A 19,344-nucleotide genomic window follows, 5' to 3' on the forward strand; every position below is an offset into this window, starting at 1 on the left:
TTGATCAATATTTTTGCAAAGAATGTCTTAATCCAAAAACCAGGCAATATCTTATGATTCACAGTCCCTATGGAAAAACACAAAAAATGAACCATTTATAATTATTATATAATAGACAGTTGTTGTGATGATAGGATATGCAAGTAAGGTTGGAATCAGGAAAGGGCAGATTTGTGACTATTTCGGCTCAGGAGCAAATCGCGAAAAATGATAGCTCCGCCCAAGTATGGCATGCCGAAATAAAATTAATATTGTCCGGCTCGCCATAAAATGCAGAATCCAAAAATATATAGGTTCATGCAGTTATCTGAAAAATCAGGGTAGGTGCCACGTTGTGAGATTTTTCAAAATTAAAAGGTAAAATCCACCTGTCATTTTTGGATGATGTATTTTTCCTCCTCCCTCAGCTTCCATAACCCATACCTCCCAACTTCTGGTCCTATCAGCAGCCATGGGGCGTCTTGGTGGGAGGTGAAGGGAGAAAACTGGCCAATCCGTAGCGTGGGAAATATGATAATAATGGAGCATCGCAAGCCCTATAAGATCTCAGTTTTCTATCTGCGAGGGACTGACTTGCTGATCTTTCTTTGACTTTGCGACTCTTGGGACCTTTCTTTGAACTTTTGATTTATTCCTTGACTTTCCTACTTTATTGCTGGGCCTTAAGCATTGCGATGGAGCCGGAGACTGCGGAATCTAGAAGTTAGCTGGGATGCCCATTTGAGGAGCCAGAGGAGTCAGGGTGCAGGGGACTACCCTTGACCGAAGCCTTTGACCAGATCTGTGCTGCCCTCAGAGGAGCCCTGCTGTTTCCCTGGATGCTCCAGAACTAAGGCCTCCCATGTAAGTAGATACATCCCAAAGCTATCAAAAGTGTGAAGGGGATCTGCCAGCCTTAATCTCCATCTCACATTGCAGGTGGTAGGGTGATACTGGGGAGACCCTTGGCACATTCTATTAAATCCAATTCAAATTAAGTCCACTATAGAAAATCACCCTATCCATTTACATTAAATTGTGTTGGGAACTGCCTGCCTTAATCCTTTCCATTAAATTGTGGGGAGAGTGGAAGCTCTGTAGATCCTTAGCGCATTGAATTGAATTGAAGTTAAATCAATTAATTCCTATATAGAAAATCACGGGATGATTGTTGTTACAGTTTAAAACTAACAATGTTCATGCCCAGTGTGTTAGAGTCGGTATAGAAAATAAAGGACTTGGATGATTCTACCTTTCTTAAACCCCTGTCTTCTGTACCGATTGGGGGGCCCATAATCCCCAAATAAGTAACCATAAAACGCTGCTATTCAAGTGAATGTAGAGGGTGCAAAACAACATTTCCCATTCATTTACTTGCATCTCAAAACAAAGTTCCCAAAGCCCTGCATGCCATGGAAATAAATAGCCCAAAACGATTTTCCCATTGAGTTCCTTTCCTGACTTTGCCTTTCATGCAAATAAAATGCCCAAAACGATTTTCCCATTGAGTTCCTTTCCTGACTTTGCCTTTCATGCAAATAAAATGCCCAAAACGATTTTCCCATTGAGTTCCTTTCCTGACTTTGCCTTTCATGCAAATAAAAAGCTCAAAACGATTTTCCCATTAAGTTCCTTTCCTGACTTTGCCTTTCGTGCAAATAAAAATCTCAAAACGATTTTCCCATTGAGTTCCTTTCCTGACTTTGCCTTTCATTCAAATAAAAATAATAAAAATCCAAAAAACGTGTTTCCCATTGAGTTCTTTTCTTGACTTTGCCTTTCAAATAAAAAAAACAAAGAAATGTTGCTACTGTATTCCCACTCCCTGTACCTTGTCTTCAGATCAGAGGAGTCATATGGAATTGATGCCTAGAGGATGGAGGTTGCTGGGAGAAATGAGTATTGTGCCAAACTAAGCAACTACTGGGTGTTTTGTATGTTTCCTATTGGTTAATTTGCAAGACATATGATGTAAATTGTGACTGCAAATTCAAAATGTTGCCTGTGTCATCTGTAAACGGAAAGTTCTTCAAACCTGTGTTAGTCAATTGGTGCAAGACATTTGAATTTTTTTATATTGTGTAGTGCCACTGCATTTGTGGTTGATCTTTTGGTTGCTAGTCGTCTTTGTCAAACCTTAAATATAGATATATATTGTTACTATACACCGGCCCGGTTCCCACCTCATTGGTGGTACACAGGGTATTTGTTGGGGAGTGTGCGTGGCTGGTTGTATAAGCGCTTTGGGTACGTGCCACCTTGCTTGGGGGGGGAAAGGAACTCCCTGAATTGAGAGTGACCGCCTGATTAATCATGACAGTTTTATGGATTGTACCTTTTAATCCAAAATAAATTACGATAAGTAGTAAAAGGTACTATGCATACAAGGCATTAACTGGCATTAGTGGAGCACTTGAGGCTGCATTAGACACATGATGAAGCAAAACAAAGAAGTGATGGCTGGAAGGTTTAGAATTATTCTTAAACATTTGGCAATTTCTCTGGACAACACTCCAGACCATCGTTCTTCACCTGCCACGCCATTAGAGAAAGGGGAAAGACACATGATGTCAGCATCCACACATGTATTTCGCATTGTGACGATTCTGTGCATACGCAGCATTGACTGCAATTGCAGCAGCATTTGGTGCACGACTTGTCATATTATGGCAGCACCTGCACATGTTAGGGCGCACCTTACATCTCTTAACTATTGCATGGAAATTAGGCATTAACGGGCATTAGTTGACATTTGATCCTGTACTTGGCATATGGTGAGAGCACCTGCAAATGTGGGGCTGCAGCATGCACATGGTGAGTGCACCAATCATACAAGTTATTGACAGGCATTAGATGGCATCACTGAGATTTCCGAGGCTGCACTTGGCATATGATGGCAGCACATGTGATGCTGTACCAACACATGGTTGGTTTCCCAGGCAGATCAGGCTTTGACTGCTATTAGATGAAATAACTGAGGTATTTGAAGCCACACTTGTAATGTGTCGCAGCACATGCACATATGAGACTTCAATTATGTAAATGGCGTCAAAGTTCAATTAACATCACTGCCTGTGGAGTAATTAGTGCCAAACGTCACGTGACATCTTCCTGATGCGATTTTTCTTCCTGCAATGCATATGAATTTGGCCTTTGATATTTGAGTGGTAGATTGCATATTAGTCACTGTTTGCTGTCCTTTTCATAGATAGCTTCAAAATGTATTCTCGCATAACAAACCAGGAACAAACCAGGAGTGAACAAGTTATCTTTTCTACACACATTGAAAGAGTGCAAGCGCACGTATAATTCGTCTGTTCAATCAGTGATTGTTACTAACAGCACTCTACTGCCAGCATAATAACCTAGGGCCCTGTCAATTATATGAATGCTACTGCGTTTTGTTAGCCATGAAATGACTTTAAATGCATTTTTATTAAATCTGCTTACAATATGTGTTTGCAATACATCGTAACACTTTCTTTTGTGGTTTTTTAGAGGTATTTTCCCTAACAGATTCTATATTTTGTCCACATTTGAATAATTGCCATTTTTATTTTCATGATGCTATTGCGACTGAGCTTCGTGTTCCATGACCTTATACAAAACTCAGCTTTCAGCCTCGTTTCTCTATTTGGTCAGGTAACTCCTCGTGCATAGTTTAGCTATATCCTTATAACGTCCTGTATGGGCGTCGTTTTCCCATACATGACAGTAGAGTTCATGTCTATTAGACCGGGGGAAACCTTTTCTCTTTATTGCTCATAGATGCATAAGGGGAGTTTGTGATTAGTACAGGAATAGTGCTTCAATCAGTTAAGGAGCCATGCATTACAGCCCGGATGGGCCTCTTTCAAGAGGGCGTCCAGTTAAAGTTTTGAAAACAAAAGGATTGAATGCCAGAGGTGAGAGTGCATTCGACCTAAAACAAAAGGATCGAATGCCAAAGGTGAGAGTGCATTCGACCGAAAACAAAAGGATCGAACAAAATGTTAAATGTATTTCTTTTTTTTGCTCTAGTTTAGCTTAAAAAAGGTGTTTTTACACCCAAAATTTTAAAAAAAAGAAAAATGTTGATCCTTTTTTTCGGTCGAATTGACTCGACCCTTTTGTCATTCGACCCTTTTAATTCGATACTATAACCTATAACCTTTCAAGAGCTATGGGGTTGTATATGTAGAGGGTCCGTTTTAATTCAGGAATTAGGTCAGGAGGAGATTTAATGGCATGATTCACAAAATAATGGGCAAATCCCTTAGGAAAACGTTCTGTGAATCAGGCCCTTACTGAGGTATAGTGGATGTTATGGAATCAATTTAAAGCTTGTCTGTATCAGTGTATGCACAGTTATTTTACCATTTCTGAGGAATTCTGTCTGCATATTCAGTGGCACTCCTTTCATCATATATTTTATCAATAATTCTGCATATTTTCCATCATTCAGTCAGAGTAATTTAAGCAGGTATATAGTTTGTTTTGCTAATTGAGATTAAGTAATTGTATTAGTCACATGACAGTAATTTCCTCATACAACAATTGATCCGTTTTACATGTCAGTGGGGCGCTACTTTCATCAGTTCCAATGCAGAATACCGATATTGTGCTTGTATGTTGAATGTCCATAATATTCATATAACGCTTAGTATCATCATTTAGCCCACTACTATGTGTTCTTGTTTGTGGCAGATGACTAATCTGATACACTGGCAATTGAAGTGACTTCCCTCGAAAGAGGTGTCTCAATATGATCGAATAGGGGAATTCCCATTTGAACCAGGGTCTCAAGGATCCAGAGCAGTCGCCTTGGCAACTTTGCTGTGTCTCCTTCCTTACCTTCCTTACCTAGTCAAGTATAGTCTAATAGCAATTTAAGGTCAGTCTCTTTACCATATTAGAGGCACACATTACAGGCACATTTCAGGCACAGTTGTTTCAATGGTTCAAGAATAGTCCTTGTCAGTTTAGTGGTCCTCAATTTCTTGGGTCAGTTATGTTTATTAGTTCTGGGCCAGTCATTTCATCATTAGGGTAGGTATATTTTTACTTGAACTGGGTCCATCAATTATCGGCAAAGATTCTGGCCTTTTTTTGAGTCGGGTTGTGGAGAAGGCCTTGAATAAGTCCAAATCCCAATGTCAGTCCAGGGCACTCCTTTTGTCAGTCCAATAACACTCTTTTGACGGTGCTGGAAATGTTGCCTCCCCCACCAATGCCGCGCCCAATCCTGGCAATTCACTCTCAACATTTGCTGCGCACCCCACCTGCAATGTCGGCGCACACCCACCTGGGAGAGCACATAGTCGCAATCTCCATGGAAATTGTATGTCACTTCATCGTAGGTGGTGATGTGGGACCCTCCTTCGATAGAACAAAAGCCCGGACACGGACGTGGCACACAGGTCCACTGGCCTTTGGTGCACTGACTAAGAAGAAGAGAGCAAGGACAAATACACATGTTAAATTGGACATATTTTCTGATCCAATAGAATCACATCTGTGCCTTCCACATCACCCTCATGATCATCATGCACACTCAAATGTATTCACATCCTGCAGCTCACATGTCTCTAATAGACACACTTAGGGACATGAGGCTGGCATTCCTCTCTGCTTTGCTGGTGGAAGGAAGAATACACACAAGATTTATCATACTGACTTCCCACTGGCGTAGAATGTGCATCTAAAGGGATTTCTATTAATGGCATTGTTAAGATGGATTTCTACAATCTGGCCTGGTGGACGGATTATAGAAGCCCACCCTAGTTCTGGAAAACTGGGATACTCTGAGAGGTTGACTAAACCAAACCAAGGTAAGCGTGGAGAGTGGTCAAGGCTTAGTCTAAGGAGCAGTGAGTGGGGTCAGGGGTCCACAATGAGCCCACACAGTGAAGCACACAACAATTCAATTTAGACTGGCACTCACAAATATCCTCTATTTTTGTATAGAACCCAAACAAACACACAAATGAAACAAGCAGGTAGTATTATCACATAACACTCAATTATAAAACATATATACAGTCACCTTTAGGTTTGTAGGAGTCCATACAATAACTTAGTCAACACAATAGAAGATAAGTAATGATACAGTAGAATTAAACCAGTTCAGAAGAATGATACCCTAACTTTATGAGTCCAATCCCTATGATGTATGACGTCTTGTGCCCAAATGTCACAAAGCTTTTTCTTAGAAGAGGGGACAGATGTAAAAATAGTTCATGTGGTGGTGATCATGTTCCAGAAGATGCTTCAACAATGTTAAAGGTCAGAACAATTATTTTACTACCTTAATGGACAGTTGTTACATCAAACGATAAAATAACAAATGGAACAAAGAAAAGTTTATTGCAAAGTTTATTATAGGGGAAACAGGGGCTGCTGAATGCTTTGTGAGTCGGTGAACTGGGAGTCACTGGCTGTCAGTTTTCCCACAGTTTGTTTCAGTGCTGGCTTGCGGGTCGGAGGATTTCTCTGCTCTGCTGCTTGTTCACGGTGAAGCCCCTGGTGAAGAAGGCAAGCAGGATAAAAAAAATGCAGGACTCTCAGGACACAGGGAAGCGATTTCCACCGGCGGTCATCGCACAGCGATGATGCAGGTGTCTCTCCAGTCATGACTGAAGACAACCTTCCAGGACATGAGCCCTTCCAGGAAGGTAACTTGTGCCACAAGCTGGCGGTCACCAAAGTTGCAGACGAAAACACAGAACGGCAACGCTTCTGGCGATGCAGTCCGCTGGAGAGCTGGTCAGTTTAATCAAATAGAGCCTAGGCAGCCTGTTCTGGGACGATTTTTACAATAACCTTGTTGGTAAAAAAGATGCTAGATCGTATTTCCCACTCAAAAGTTCACCATATTGGAAGGATTGGACAGAAAGCTTGTATGTAAGTACAGTGGAATGGATGTTACCCTCCCTTTTTTACATGCCAGAACTGCTTATAAGGTAAAACCTTCGAATCCTTATGAATCCACCCTGTTCCCTGTCTTTATATCCTAGACAATAAACAGTAAACACAAGAGTGAGCGTGGGACAATCAAGGAAATCACAATGAATATTTTGAACATTTAAAAAAATATATTTTTGGGGATTTTCACTTTGGAATATTTTTGCTCATCTCTAATAAGCATGTTTAAGGGGATATAACCATAACCATATTAGATGCCATTAATATTGACAAGATCCTGGAACCTCTAAAAAGATGAAGTTACCTTGTTGACATACGTGACATCATCGACACAACACGTGATGACACCATGATAAATGGCGGCCATTTGGGATGACCCGGTCTCTCCACAACCCGTGTTTCCAGCGTGGGACACCTTTTCGAAAACTCAGGTAAATTTTATTTAAGACAAGTGAATAGTTTAGATCATATGTAGATCTGTAGAAAAGAGACTCTCCAAACAAACATATGTTCTCCTCTTCTTTGCCAAAAACAGACCCTCTGTGAAAAATTCCATCCTTAAAGCACCGGCAACATTGCAAAACGCTGAGAACATTATAAGAAGAAAAACAGGGTGAGCGTGGTACCACAATGTTTAGATCACTGGAAAGCTGGAACTATCAGGTGCTTATCAAAATCTAATCCCCTAAATGTACTTCTACCTATACAGATTGAAAGACCTTAGGATAGAGGGAGAATCTGTGGAACCCAGTGGGGAAACCCATACAGACGAGATACTAGCGCCACAGCTACTAATACAAGTTCGCACCTTTTATAATTATAATCAAGGAAACCAATTGATTAGGCTTTTTTAAGAATTCCCTCACTTTTGAAGTATGGATGAACAGAGAATCTTGTCATGACTACATTCTACATAGGGTTTGGCAATATAGTAAGATGCACCAATTTACATATGTAACAGTATGTATAAGCTTGAGGTGAAGGCAACACATTTGCATATATTTTTGAGGTTTACTAAACCACAAGTATGGAAAGGCTGAAAATCCAGAAATAATCCTTTCCCAGGTGTTTAATTGCATGATGTCTAAAAAGCACACAAGCTGATTCTGAGTATATAATGGATTTGTATGACCAACGATAAAACGAAGTGTAACTGATGAAAATGTGATAATTTTGTAATTTTTGCAATTTTTAATTATTTTTGTAGATATTGTTAAAAACAACCCTTGAAGAAGAGAATTACAATCTCGAAATGCTTTGGACAATAAAAATCCTTAATTGAAGAAATTAATTTGCTACTTACCATGTTGTCTCTAAACAATTGAAAAAGAAATGACAAAAAGTATTTGTTTGAATGATTCAAGAAAGAGTATATTGTGAAGAAAGAGTATATAAGCTGCCCACAGGTGGGGTCAGCTTTATCCAGAAAGTTGGACTTAGTTACTGAGCCACAGACAGTGTGCAGGGGACGCAAGTTCCCAAATTAGAGATCTTATCTGTTAGTTTCCCCTAATACAACCCATATGCCAGGGCTGTTATTTTCACCTCTGCACCTGAAACACTAAATAAAAATCAACTCTAACTCAATATATTTATCTCCAATGTTTAGTGATTTAGTCCTGGAACTAATAAAGGGTGCAGGTTATTCTAGCGTCGTCGAGGGACACTTCCAAAGTCTCTGGACGGCTGGATCCTTGAGAAGGCAGTTAGACTGTTTGGTCCCACCAAGGGTTGAATCACTGCAAATGGCCTTCACAAATCAGATAGTCCAGCAGGGCTTCACAAGGCCAAATGCAGGAAGGGATAAAAAGCCTCTTCAAGAGTCGTCCACAGCTCTTCTGTTGGCTGATCTTCTGGGCAGGATACATGGCTCCAACTTGATCTCCAGAAATGGCTGCAGGAGTTCTGTTCTTGTCCCAAATCCTGGATGGAAGCAAGTCCAAGCCCACCAATGATAAGGATCAGCATAATGCAAACAGCCAGCAGTGGTCCAATCAGCGACCACTGTGAGTTTCACTCATGCCCCACACCTTGAATTTCAGGTGCTGTTGATGAGGAATGCGACCAGACAGTCCCACCCACTTCCTGGGGCCATACAAAAATGGCATGCAGTTGCCCGTGAAAGCAGCAGCCTTCCTGGGTGAATGCCTTACCATATATGGAATTTCCTGACCTGAGAAGGCAGGAAGAAGGCCAAACAACAATATGGCTAAAGGACAAATGCAAGATCTCCTGGCACGGCTATTTTATGGCACAAGCCATGTTTAGTGGCCAGATGTGGTAAACGCGAATGTGAACACTAAAAATAATGCAAAAATAGTTAAAATGTATCTGCTGCTACTGGCTTGTCTTTAGGCACATATAAAAGTAAACAAAAAACTCAAGTGTAAAATACTAGAGTGATACAAAAGTATCCCCACTTTTTGTAAGATGTTGTGTGTACTGTTAAAAAGTCACCAAAACAGGTCAATGCTATCTCCAGATCACGCAACTTCCACCTGTGCATTATCAAGCAGAATTTTCCCTACCCTTCATACCCCCATGGAGAATCTGCAATCATCCTCTCTCGACTAGACTGCTCCAAAGCCCTCTATGTAGGCACTCATGTCTTCCAACTCAGAAAGCTCCAATGTATCCAAAACTCTTAGCCAAGGCTTCTACTCGCACTCTCCCCAGAGAACACATCTCCCCTGCACTTAGGGTACTCAACTGGCTCCCCATCAGCTGAAAGGCAAATAACTGTCAAAGTCATGTGCAATACCCAGTAAGCCATTACAAGAAAGGTCCTGAATTCCTCCAATACAAACTCTCATGCTACCACCTCAGTCCACCTCCTGGTCGTCCCTTCTTACAAGCTCTCTAGATTAGGTGGCTCCTCCTCCGCCCTAGTACCCAACATCTGGAACGGCCTTCCCCTACGTCTCATAGAGGACCACCTAGCCTTCAGGAAGGTGCTCAAAACCTGACATTTCCCTCCTGCAACCTGAAGCCACATACCTACTTCCTCTCTCACATGCACTGATCAATGTTAAGCAACCCCTCCTAATCCCGGCCCCCACATCTACCCTATCGCCATTCAGCTGCCTTGATTACGTCTCTTAAGGTATCCTCAGAGCGCAGTCCCTTGATTGCACTCCTTAAGGTATCCTCTGAGCTGGGTCCCTGCTTCTCACCGCCGCCTCCTGAACCACTGCCCCCCTTTCCGACAATGCCGCCTCTGTTTATTGAAGGTGAGAGGAGCCAAGAGGACATCCATCAGGTGGCACTTGATAGAACTCTTAGAGTAGGCCAGGTAATACACTTATATGATTTTGAGGGTGGGCAATGTATCACACTTAAACGTACCTTTATGATGAGCAACTGGAGTGATGTGAAGGAGAACAAGTAACTGCACTCGGATGGTTTTGGAGATGGGCAAAGGTATGATATTCGGATACATAAGAGGTCCATGAGAAATCTAGTAATGTTGAATGGAGTAACGAGAGGTGACACGCCAGCTAAACCAACATGGGAACAAGGCTGTCAAAAATCGATATTAGATTACATCTTTGTTTCAGACAGCCTATTGCACGAAATAGACTCATTTCAAGTGCTCATGACCAATCAAAGTGACCACAACATTGTGTCAGCCGAATGGAATAAGACCATTTCGGCTGAGTGTAGTCTCTGCAGACAAGAAATCTCTGTGGCTCTAGGCTGGAATAGATGGCTGGAATAGATTGCGCATGAAAAAGAGCGACATTGTGACAGTAACAGAACTGCTGCAACAAACCCAAGAATAGAGTCTGCCTATGTTAACAGAATACCAGCACTTTCTTGAGATCTACAAAATCAAAAAGAGGTCCTCTCTGACTAGGCCTTAGTTTCAAAAGCATCAATATGAATCGGAGGTGGCAAGGAGAAAGAGAGAACTAAGGAAATCAATAAGGAAAATTCTCGCCTTAAAGTCTGTGGATGTGGAAATTCAATTAAAAACTGTGAAAAACCAATACAAGAACTGGTGCAAACAACACAGAGCAATAATGTAACAAAGGGATGCAGAGTCAATGCTGAAGGCCTTAAATCAAAAGAACTCTAGAGGATTTTGGGCCATTATAAATGACACACAGAACTCCGATAAGGCACTATTGTCAAGCATGGTTCAAGAAAAGGAGTGGGAAAGGCACTACACAAACCTGTTCAAAAAAAGGAAAACCACTAGTCCAACAAAGGTGGGACCAAGACAGCTGTGGGAAATGAAAATAGAGAGACGACATCCGAGCAACTATTCAAAAAAGTAACGCCTCCCGTGCTGCAGGGCCGTACGGCCTTTCTAACGCTGATCTGAAAGAAAATATCGAAGAATGGTCAAATTTCTGTTACATCCTGTTTAGTTCGATAATAAGAGAAGGAAGAATTCCTGCGACATGGAAATCTGGGATCATTGTACCAATCTTTAAGAAGGGCATTCGATCTGATCCTGCGAACTATCGTCCAATAGCACTACTCGATGTAGTAGGGAAAGTGTTTGCATCGTTGCTACTGGCCCAACTGACTGCGTGGATTCGTCAACAAAAAATCTATGACGAACGCCAGTCGGAGTTCGTCAAAGAAGTAGGGTGTAGTGTAAATTTGCTCATACTGAATCTGCTAAAAAAAGTGACGGCATTACAGCGGGCCAAAAAATATACTTGGCATTTATCGATATGGCGAACGCGTTCGACGGAGTGGATAGAGAAACCTTGTGGAAAAAACTCAAGGAAAGAGGGTGCAACATGAGTCTCATCCAAGCCATTAAAGATCTATACTCTGAAACCTACATACAAGTCCGGATAGATTGTGAAGGAAACCTAACAAATCCTATACCACCGGAGAGAGGAGTGAAACAAGGATGCCCATTAGGAGCTACTCTATTTAACTTCTATATATCAGAAGTAGGAACGGCATTGGCATCCGTGGTGTCATTTCCACCATCTATAAATGGAGTTCAAAAAAATCACATCTTGTATGCAGATGACATGTAGTCTTACACTGTACGCCCATTGGTCTCCAAAGGAAATTGACAGCTTTAAGAACCTTAATTGAAGATCTGGGTCTAGAGATCAATGTGGCGAAATCGGAAATTTTAGTACTGGAACACCAAAGAGGAAAGAAGACCAATAATCTAAAATCAACTTGGTCCATCGGGTCAAAAAAGATAAACAAGGTGCCACATACAAGATATTTAGGAACAACCATCAATTCTAGTATAAATGACGATCCAATGACAAAAAAACTCCTAAATAGTTGCAAATTATTAACAGTGCAAGGCACCATTATACAGAAAAGATACGGGAAATTTTCTTGCGAACCTGTAAGAAATTTTTACCAAAGCAAAGTAACTCCAATTCTCACATATGGTGCAGAGAATATGTTTGGGTGTGACCACAAAATATGGGCACGATGTGAAGGTTTATTCTGGAAGAGGATTTTGCAGATCCCACAAAGTATACCAACAGCATGTGCTTTGTATGAAGTGGGGATCTCCACTCTCAACGCAAGAATCACCTGGAATAAATTAGCTTTGTTCAGGAAGACGTTTGAAGAAGCAAACTTGCCCTCCGTTAAAATCTTGGCAGAAAAAATTGTCAAAAGCCAATCAGCGCTGAGTGACTGGAAGAGGCAGTGCAAAGATATCCTAGTACAATTGGGTTCAGATGAACAAACTCTATGGCACAATCCAGACTTGGTGAAAAGAAAACTATTAGATTTGGATTGGATGGAAATCAATGAGAAAAGATCAACTCAAAAATGCATGCAAAACACTCCGCCAGAAGCCAAAAGACGTAACACACTTCCGAATTAACTAATGCTATCACCTTGTAAACGGTTAAGAAGACTGTACTTAAAATGTCGCCTGAACATGTACGAAACAAAAGAAATCTTAAAACATTGAAGGATGATCTCAGCAAAAAATTCCAAATGCCGGATGTGTACGAAAAAAGAAGAACATTTAAAACATCTGGTCTTGTTTTGCGCCGAACTAAAAGATCAGCGTGAAACATGTTTAGGGAAGGAGAAGATTCAATTCCAGTCGTATAATCCTGAGGAATGGTGGAAACATCTCCATATTGGGTAAAACAAATCCCTGTTGATTGCAGTGATGAGATTCCTTGAACAAATACAAATTCGACTAGATGGGGCATCAGCATACTCTGAAGATGAGGTTTGCCTGTCAGATGGAACTGAGGGCTGAGGATGCTAAAAAAGTCACCAAATACATCTATCAAGCATATATATAGAACAGAAATGATAATGTCTCAAACAAAAACGAACTAGACGAAACTTACTAATTGTTTTGAGATGTAGAAAGAAAGTGATGATTTTTTGTGAAAGTTTTTTTCTTGGTTTTTTAAATTTTCAAAAAGTTTGTAAAAACTAAATGAAATAAAAAATAATAATAATAAAAAAAGAGGTAAGGCATTGTATCTGCACCTGTACATCTTACAGGGAGAAATTTACTGCACTTGGAAGGGCTTGGGGTTAGGAAATGTACCACACTCATAAGAACATTGAGGGTGGGATTTGTATTGCACTTAGATGGATTTTGAGATTGAGTATTGACTTGCACCAAGATGGAATCCAATGGGGGGGGCAATGTTTGATATATTTCTAACAATTGTATTCCATCTGCACCCTGCACCTTAAGGATTTAGTTGAAGGCACGGCCGCACTCCCCCACACACCAGCTCCAGACGCAGCTCAAACACTTGTACAAAACCCTTTTCATAAGAATGCAGCTACCTTACACACATAGCTATCTATCCTCTTACACAACTCTCCTGTTTAGTTCTCTAGTTTTACCCCTTTCCACCCCTCTACATGTCATTTAGACATAGGGGTCTACCAGAGACTTGGCTGCACTCTTGTTACTTTAATGGCCCAATGCACACACAAATAATAGTGATTCCAATGTTCACATATTTTAACTTTGGTACCACCGAGGGATTTCAACCAACAGCGCATTGGGACCACTCCCATGGTTAAAGATGCTATACAAATGACTAGAATGATTGAATGAATGATTGAATTCAGGGTTTTCCATTACCAAGGATGGAAGGAGTGCTCTGTGGTGGAATGTAGCTTTTAGACTTGTATTACAAGGGATACTGCATTGAGTCATTTATCCTTAGTCCTGGGTGCATAGCCCTTTCCTCCACACTATAGGGCGACTATGAAGCACCATTGAAGGTGGTTAACAGCTACTGAAAGAAACCCTTTTTAACCAAGTATATCTGTTATCATGGATTTCCCCACATGGACACCCATCATGCATTTAATGTTAAAAGAAGAATGCTGAGTGGCACATTCAGTCTGCAGATATCCACAACAGGAACATAAAAAGCAAGAATATTCCCCTTTTCCCTGATTGAAGGTGTATGCATCCCATAGGGGAGTGAGGCCGCTTAGGGAATAGCATTCTTGGGTGTAGCACACTATGCAATGGAGTTGGATGCAGTGGTTGCTTGAAATCCAGAAGACAGATCAGCTTAGCTAAGAAGCGGCGTGAGTGTTGACCCCATTGCACATATACTCTCGAGTTAAAGTATGTACTCTACTAATGTCTAGACTTGGTTAAGTCAAGGGTCTGCAACCTTTGGATCTCCAGATGTTTTGGACTACTCCCATTCGCCCTAACCAGCAGGGTCAATTGTGAGGGTTCATGGGAGCTGTGGTCCAAAACATCTGGAGGGCCATAGGTTGCAGAACCCTGGCCATAAAGTCATTTTAGCCTGATTCATTGAATTGCAACTTCATCTCTGTGAGAAAAAAAATGAAAGGGTCATCCAAAGGAATCTCTTGGCAAAAAGGTTCCAGTGCATCTCTGAATGCAGCTTTCCTGTAGCCTGGCAGCACCTACAATGGATATACTTGTCTCCACACATAACCAGTCACTACTTAGATAACAAAATGTGGAACCAGCACAATTAGGATTACCCCTGCTAGCTGCGCAGGGAGTATTAACTCTATTAAAGACTAGGAGGCGAGCATTATGCTTCAACTTCTATGTATTACAACTCCTCAGCAGTTACAACAAAACATAAGAAAACTCCGAACAGTGTCCAAAATTAACTTTTCCTTTCTGAAACTACAAATCCCAAAGTCTCTGTAGTCCATCCTCACACAGCCCAGCTATGACACACATCCTGTCTCTCGCTCCTCCTCTCTTATACATGCTCTGAATTGTATCTTGAACTTTATAACCATGTCCGTCCAACAGTGCGAAGACTCTCAAACTCATCAACTGAATCGCTGCAGCTCCCTTGGCTTTCTGTTCCTTCACTCAAGCCTCAGCGGCCATAGCCTCTGCTCTCAGTTACTCATCTGCTCTTCCCCAAGGGAATATACAATGAAGAAATTCAAGGTGGCGTCCATGTATTGTTGTAATCTATACATTTCACATTATCACACAATACATGATTGGGTGGGAATTTAATAGAATTAATACTCCCTGCGCAGCTAGCAGGGGTAATCTTTATTCTATGACAAGACTGGGGGTGATCAATATGCTTATTCAAAGCTTCCCCAACACTGTAACAGCTAAACTCTCAGATGGTTTGAAGTAAAACTCCTTAAATGTAAGATCACTGGCCCATTCAGCTGCTAACATATTTTCTCACAATGAAACCCCTGTTGTAAAGGCTCTGGAAGCCATTGCACCTCTTACAGAATATTCTGCATACATCCCCAAATCAATACCTTCTGCTTGCATTACCTCTTTAACCCACTTCGCAATGGTGGCAGTTGTAACTGCGTGGAAAGGTTTTCTACGCACTATTAATAATTGGGTGGGACCAGCTGCCCTGCAATCTGCTGTCCTACTTTTATATTCTTTAATGCATCTCGCTACACACCATTTAGTATTGCTTGGAAAATAAGGATAATGAACCGTAGTATCCCTGTCTTAGTCCTCTTCACTATCGAGAAGGTCACCCCTTCCGAGCCAAAAGATCTCCTATTAATTTCCAGCGCCTTGACATCTGACATGCGCTTGCATGATATTAGGCATAATAGCATTGCTAGCTTTACCGACAACTGCTTCAGGGACAGATATCTATCTGTAGGCGAGCTCTCTAATAAACGCAGTACTACCGTTACATCCCTTACTGTATTATACCTAGGCTCTGGAGGCACCTTATACCTTGCTCCTCTGATGAGCCTCACTACCGCTGGATGTTCTCCCGCTGGAACTCCCACAAACGGCAGGCGCCCTGCCGAAATCGAAGATTTGTACACACCTATGGTACGGAATGCTCTCCCGTCTTGCAACAATTGTGCTAAGAAATTCAATGTAGCCACTACAGGGGCTGAAACGGGATGCAGACCTCTCCCTTTACACCAATTTGTCCATTTGGACCACGCCACGTCGTAGCTCCTCCTAGTGGATGGAGCCCAGGATTCTGCGATAAACTCTGCAGCCTGGACCGAAATGTCTGGCAGCACCCAACGTCTCCTGATATCCTGCTAGCGACGAGCGGGAGCGTCCCTCTCACTCTCAGGGGATGACACGACCCAGCTGGGTCCGTGAGCAGTCGGTCTCCTTCGGGGAGCACCCTCAGCAGATCCGCTGCTAGCTCCATTAGCATCGGGAACCACACTTGTGACTTCCACAGTGGTGCTACTAAGATTAACTCTGCCCTCTCCCTCCGACACTTCGCTAGAACTCTGCTCAGCCTCAGGAAGGGGGGAAATGCATAGTGCGGACTGCCCGACCATTCCTGCAGGAATGCATCTGTCCCTTGAGCCTCCGGGTCTAACCTCCAGCTGAAGTAATCATCCTTCTGGGCATTGAGCCAGGACGCAAAGAGGTCCATTTGCACTAGGCCAGAATCTGAAATACTGCCGAATCCAGTCTCCAGTCACTGGAGTCTGTCAGGTACCGCGAGTTTCAATCGGCTACTACATTCAGCGCCCCGGGCAGGAAGTCTTCTGTCACTGACGTTCCTGACTGGAGGCAGAAATGCCAAAAATCTGTTGCTAGTTCCGCTAGCAACTTGGACTTCGTTCCTCCTAGGTGATTTATGTAGCGGAGTGCCGAGATATTGTCCATCTTCAGCAGGATGCATGACTTCACCTTCCCTCTCGTGAATGCTTTGATCGCAAATGATCCTGCAAGAAGTTCTAGGCAGTTTATTTGCAGGCGAAGCTCCTCTTTTCTCCACTTCCCACCTGTTACCAGATTTACGCATTGTGCTCCCCAGCCTATGCGGCTGGCGTCTGATTCTATTATCAGGTCTGGCCGGTCTTCGAAGATGGCATGCCCATTCCACGCATCCATATTCTTTAACCACCATTCCAGCTCTGTGATGGACTTTTGATCCAATGGCACTTGCTGATATTTCATACCTTGCTGCAAGTGTTTTATTTTCAGCCTCTGTAGTGCTCGATAGTGCAAAGGACCTGGAAATATCGCCTGGATATAGGCTGCTAATAGCCCCACAATCCTTGCTAGAACTCTGAGAGAGATCCATTGCTTCCTTAAGCAGACTCTGATCTCCCTTTTGATATCTCTTATATTTTGGGCTGGCAGTTCCAGTGTAGCCTTCCAGGTGTCTAGGACAAATCCGAGGAAATCTAGCCTCTGTGCTGGCGTGGTTTCTGACTTCTCCATGTTCACTAGAAACCCCAAGGATAGCAGTAGGTCTTGCACCGAACTCGTCTGGTAAACTAGTGTGTCTCGGTCCTCTGCTAGGAGTAATAGATTGTCTAGGTATATGATCAATCTGATACCTTTCCCTCAAATCGCTGCCGCTAATGGCTTCATCAATTTGATGAAAGACCAGGGCGCTGACGCATGCCCGAAGGGCATCGTCTTGAATTGCCAGAGCTGTCAGTTCCAGCGAAAAGCTAGGAACGTCTTGACATCCTCCTGCACTAGCCAGTCTCCCTCTCTCAGGGAGTCTCTGAGCTGATGGATACCCTCCATCTGGAAATGGCGGTACACAACCCATCTGTTTAATTCTTTTAGATTTATAACTGGCCGGACCGTCTCTTTTCTGTGCACTAGCAACATATTGCTCACAAATCTGGGGTGCGCTGTGCACTTCTCTAAGGCATCTTTCTGCGCTAGCTGGGATAGTTCGCAATCTAGGCATTCTTGCTCTGCACGTGCTTATCGCTGCTGGTGTGGCCAGCCTAACTGCACTGGCGGTTCTACGAACTCCAGTCACAGACCGTTGACGGTTTGCAATATTCAAGCATTGCTGGAAAGTGCACGCCAATTTTCCCAAAACATATGTGTCCTCCCCCTACTTGAGGATAATCTATCATTCTCACCTGGTGTGAGACCTTGACCACGGCTGGTTCCTCTTCCTCTGCATCCTCTAGGTAAGCGTCTCCTGGCTGGGAAGAAAGTATCTTGCTGTTTATTTTCCCAGTATTGGGCTCTGGGATTGGGGGGTCTTCTTCCTCCCTGATTCCGACCAGCTGCACGACCCCTGAAATGGCCGGTCACGGCAAAAACTCTATTCGAACTATCTTCCGTATAATAATGGAGGCCTGTGCTTTTTCCAGGGAAGTGTAAGTGCTGACGGCCCACCCATTTCCTTTCCAAAGTCTCTCCAAAGAGGAGGCCTTGTGCTGCTTCCTATGATGCGAGGTTGGTCAGTTTTGGGTCAATCTTGAGCAGCAATCCTCTCCTTCTCTCTGAGGCGATGGCGCAATTAGCGTTGCCTAGAAGGCAGACTGCTCTTTGTGCCCAGCCTGCTAGTGCATCGCGGTCCATTTCTTCCCCTGTATCTTTAGCCCTCTCTGCCAGGTCCATTATCTTCGCGAGAGGTCCTGTCAAATCCAGCACTTTCTCTTGACAGCTCCTCCACGACCTGTCAATTCCCTTGCAAGGAACTTTAATGGTCTTGGACACAAATGTCAACATTTTAGGATCTAGCTCAGGGGTCTCTGCTACTTTCCCCAGGAGGTCTGGGCGTGGGCATTCTGCGCTCAGGCGTTGCCTTACTTCTTTGTCGAGGGCCTTCCACAATCTCATTGTCATATACTGTGCAACCCTGGGAGATGGCTGCCAGTCTGAGGATCTCGAGTTCCGGATGGTGTACGGGTCAAACATGTCATCTTGCTCTTCTTCGAGATGTTTCTCTTTACAGGCTCTCTTCCCCGCGCTGGGTTTTGCCCATTCCTCCTCTGCTACCTCCTCGCCATCCTGCGAAGAAAGGTCTCTCTTTTTTTCCCTGGCTCCTCTTCCGAGCCTGGGTCATCCTCTCCTGAATTATCCTCCCCAGGAGTGGGGATCGCAAGGTTTGGCATTGCCTGACGTTGCAGGTAAGCTTCCTTAAGCTTAGCGAATGTGTTGGCTACCTCCGGGGTCTTTTCTCTTACCCCATCAGATGGGCCCTGCGGGTTGCAAGAGGATTTTCTCTTCTGGGCCTGGTTACTCCCCTTTGGCCCTGGTTCTCAGGGTCCTGTGGGCATGCGTTCAGTCTCCTTGGT

General features: G+C 43.0%; 1 protein-coding gene across 1 annotated transcript in view; it reads right to left on the reverse strand.

The window, feature by feature from the left end:
• The window catches only part of LOC138503896 (mucin-2-like), a 577,632-nt gene that overhangs the window by 193,404 nt on the left and 364,884 nt on the right, over positions 1-19,344 (reverse strand). Inside the window, exon 10 of the mRNA XM_069623967.1 lies at positions 5,264-5,402. Within this exon, the coding sequence (XP_069480068.1) occupies positions 5,264-5,402 (139 nt within the window). The remainder of the gene's footprint in view (positions 1-5,263; positions 5,403-19,344) is intronic.

Source organism: Ambystoma mexicanum, chromosome 11, assembly GCF_040938575.1.
Source record: "Ambystoma mexicanum isolate Mex_15411 chromosome 11, UKY_AmexF1_1, whole genome shotgun sequence".
Taxonomy (NCBI): Eukaryota; Metazoa; Chordata; class Amphibia; order Caudata; family Ambystomatidae; genus Ambystoma; species Ambystoma mexicanum.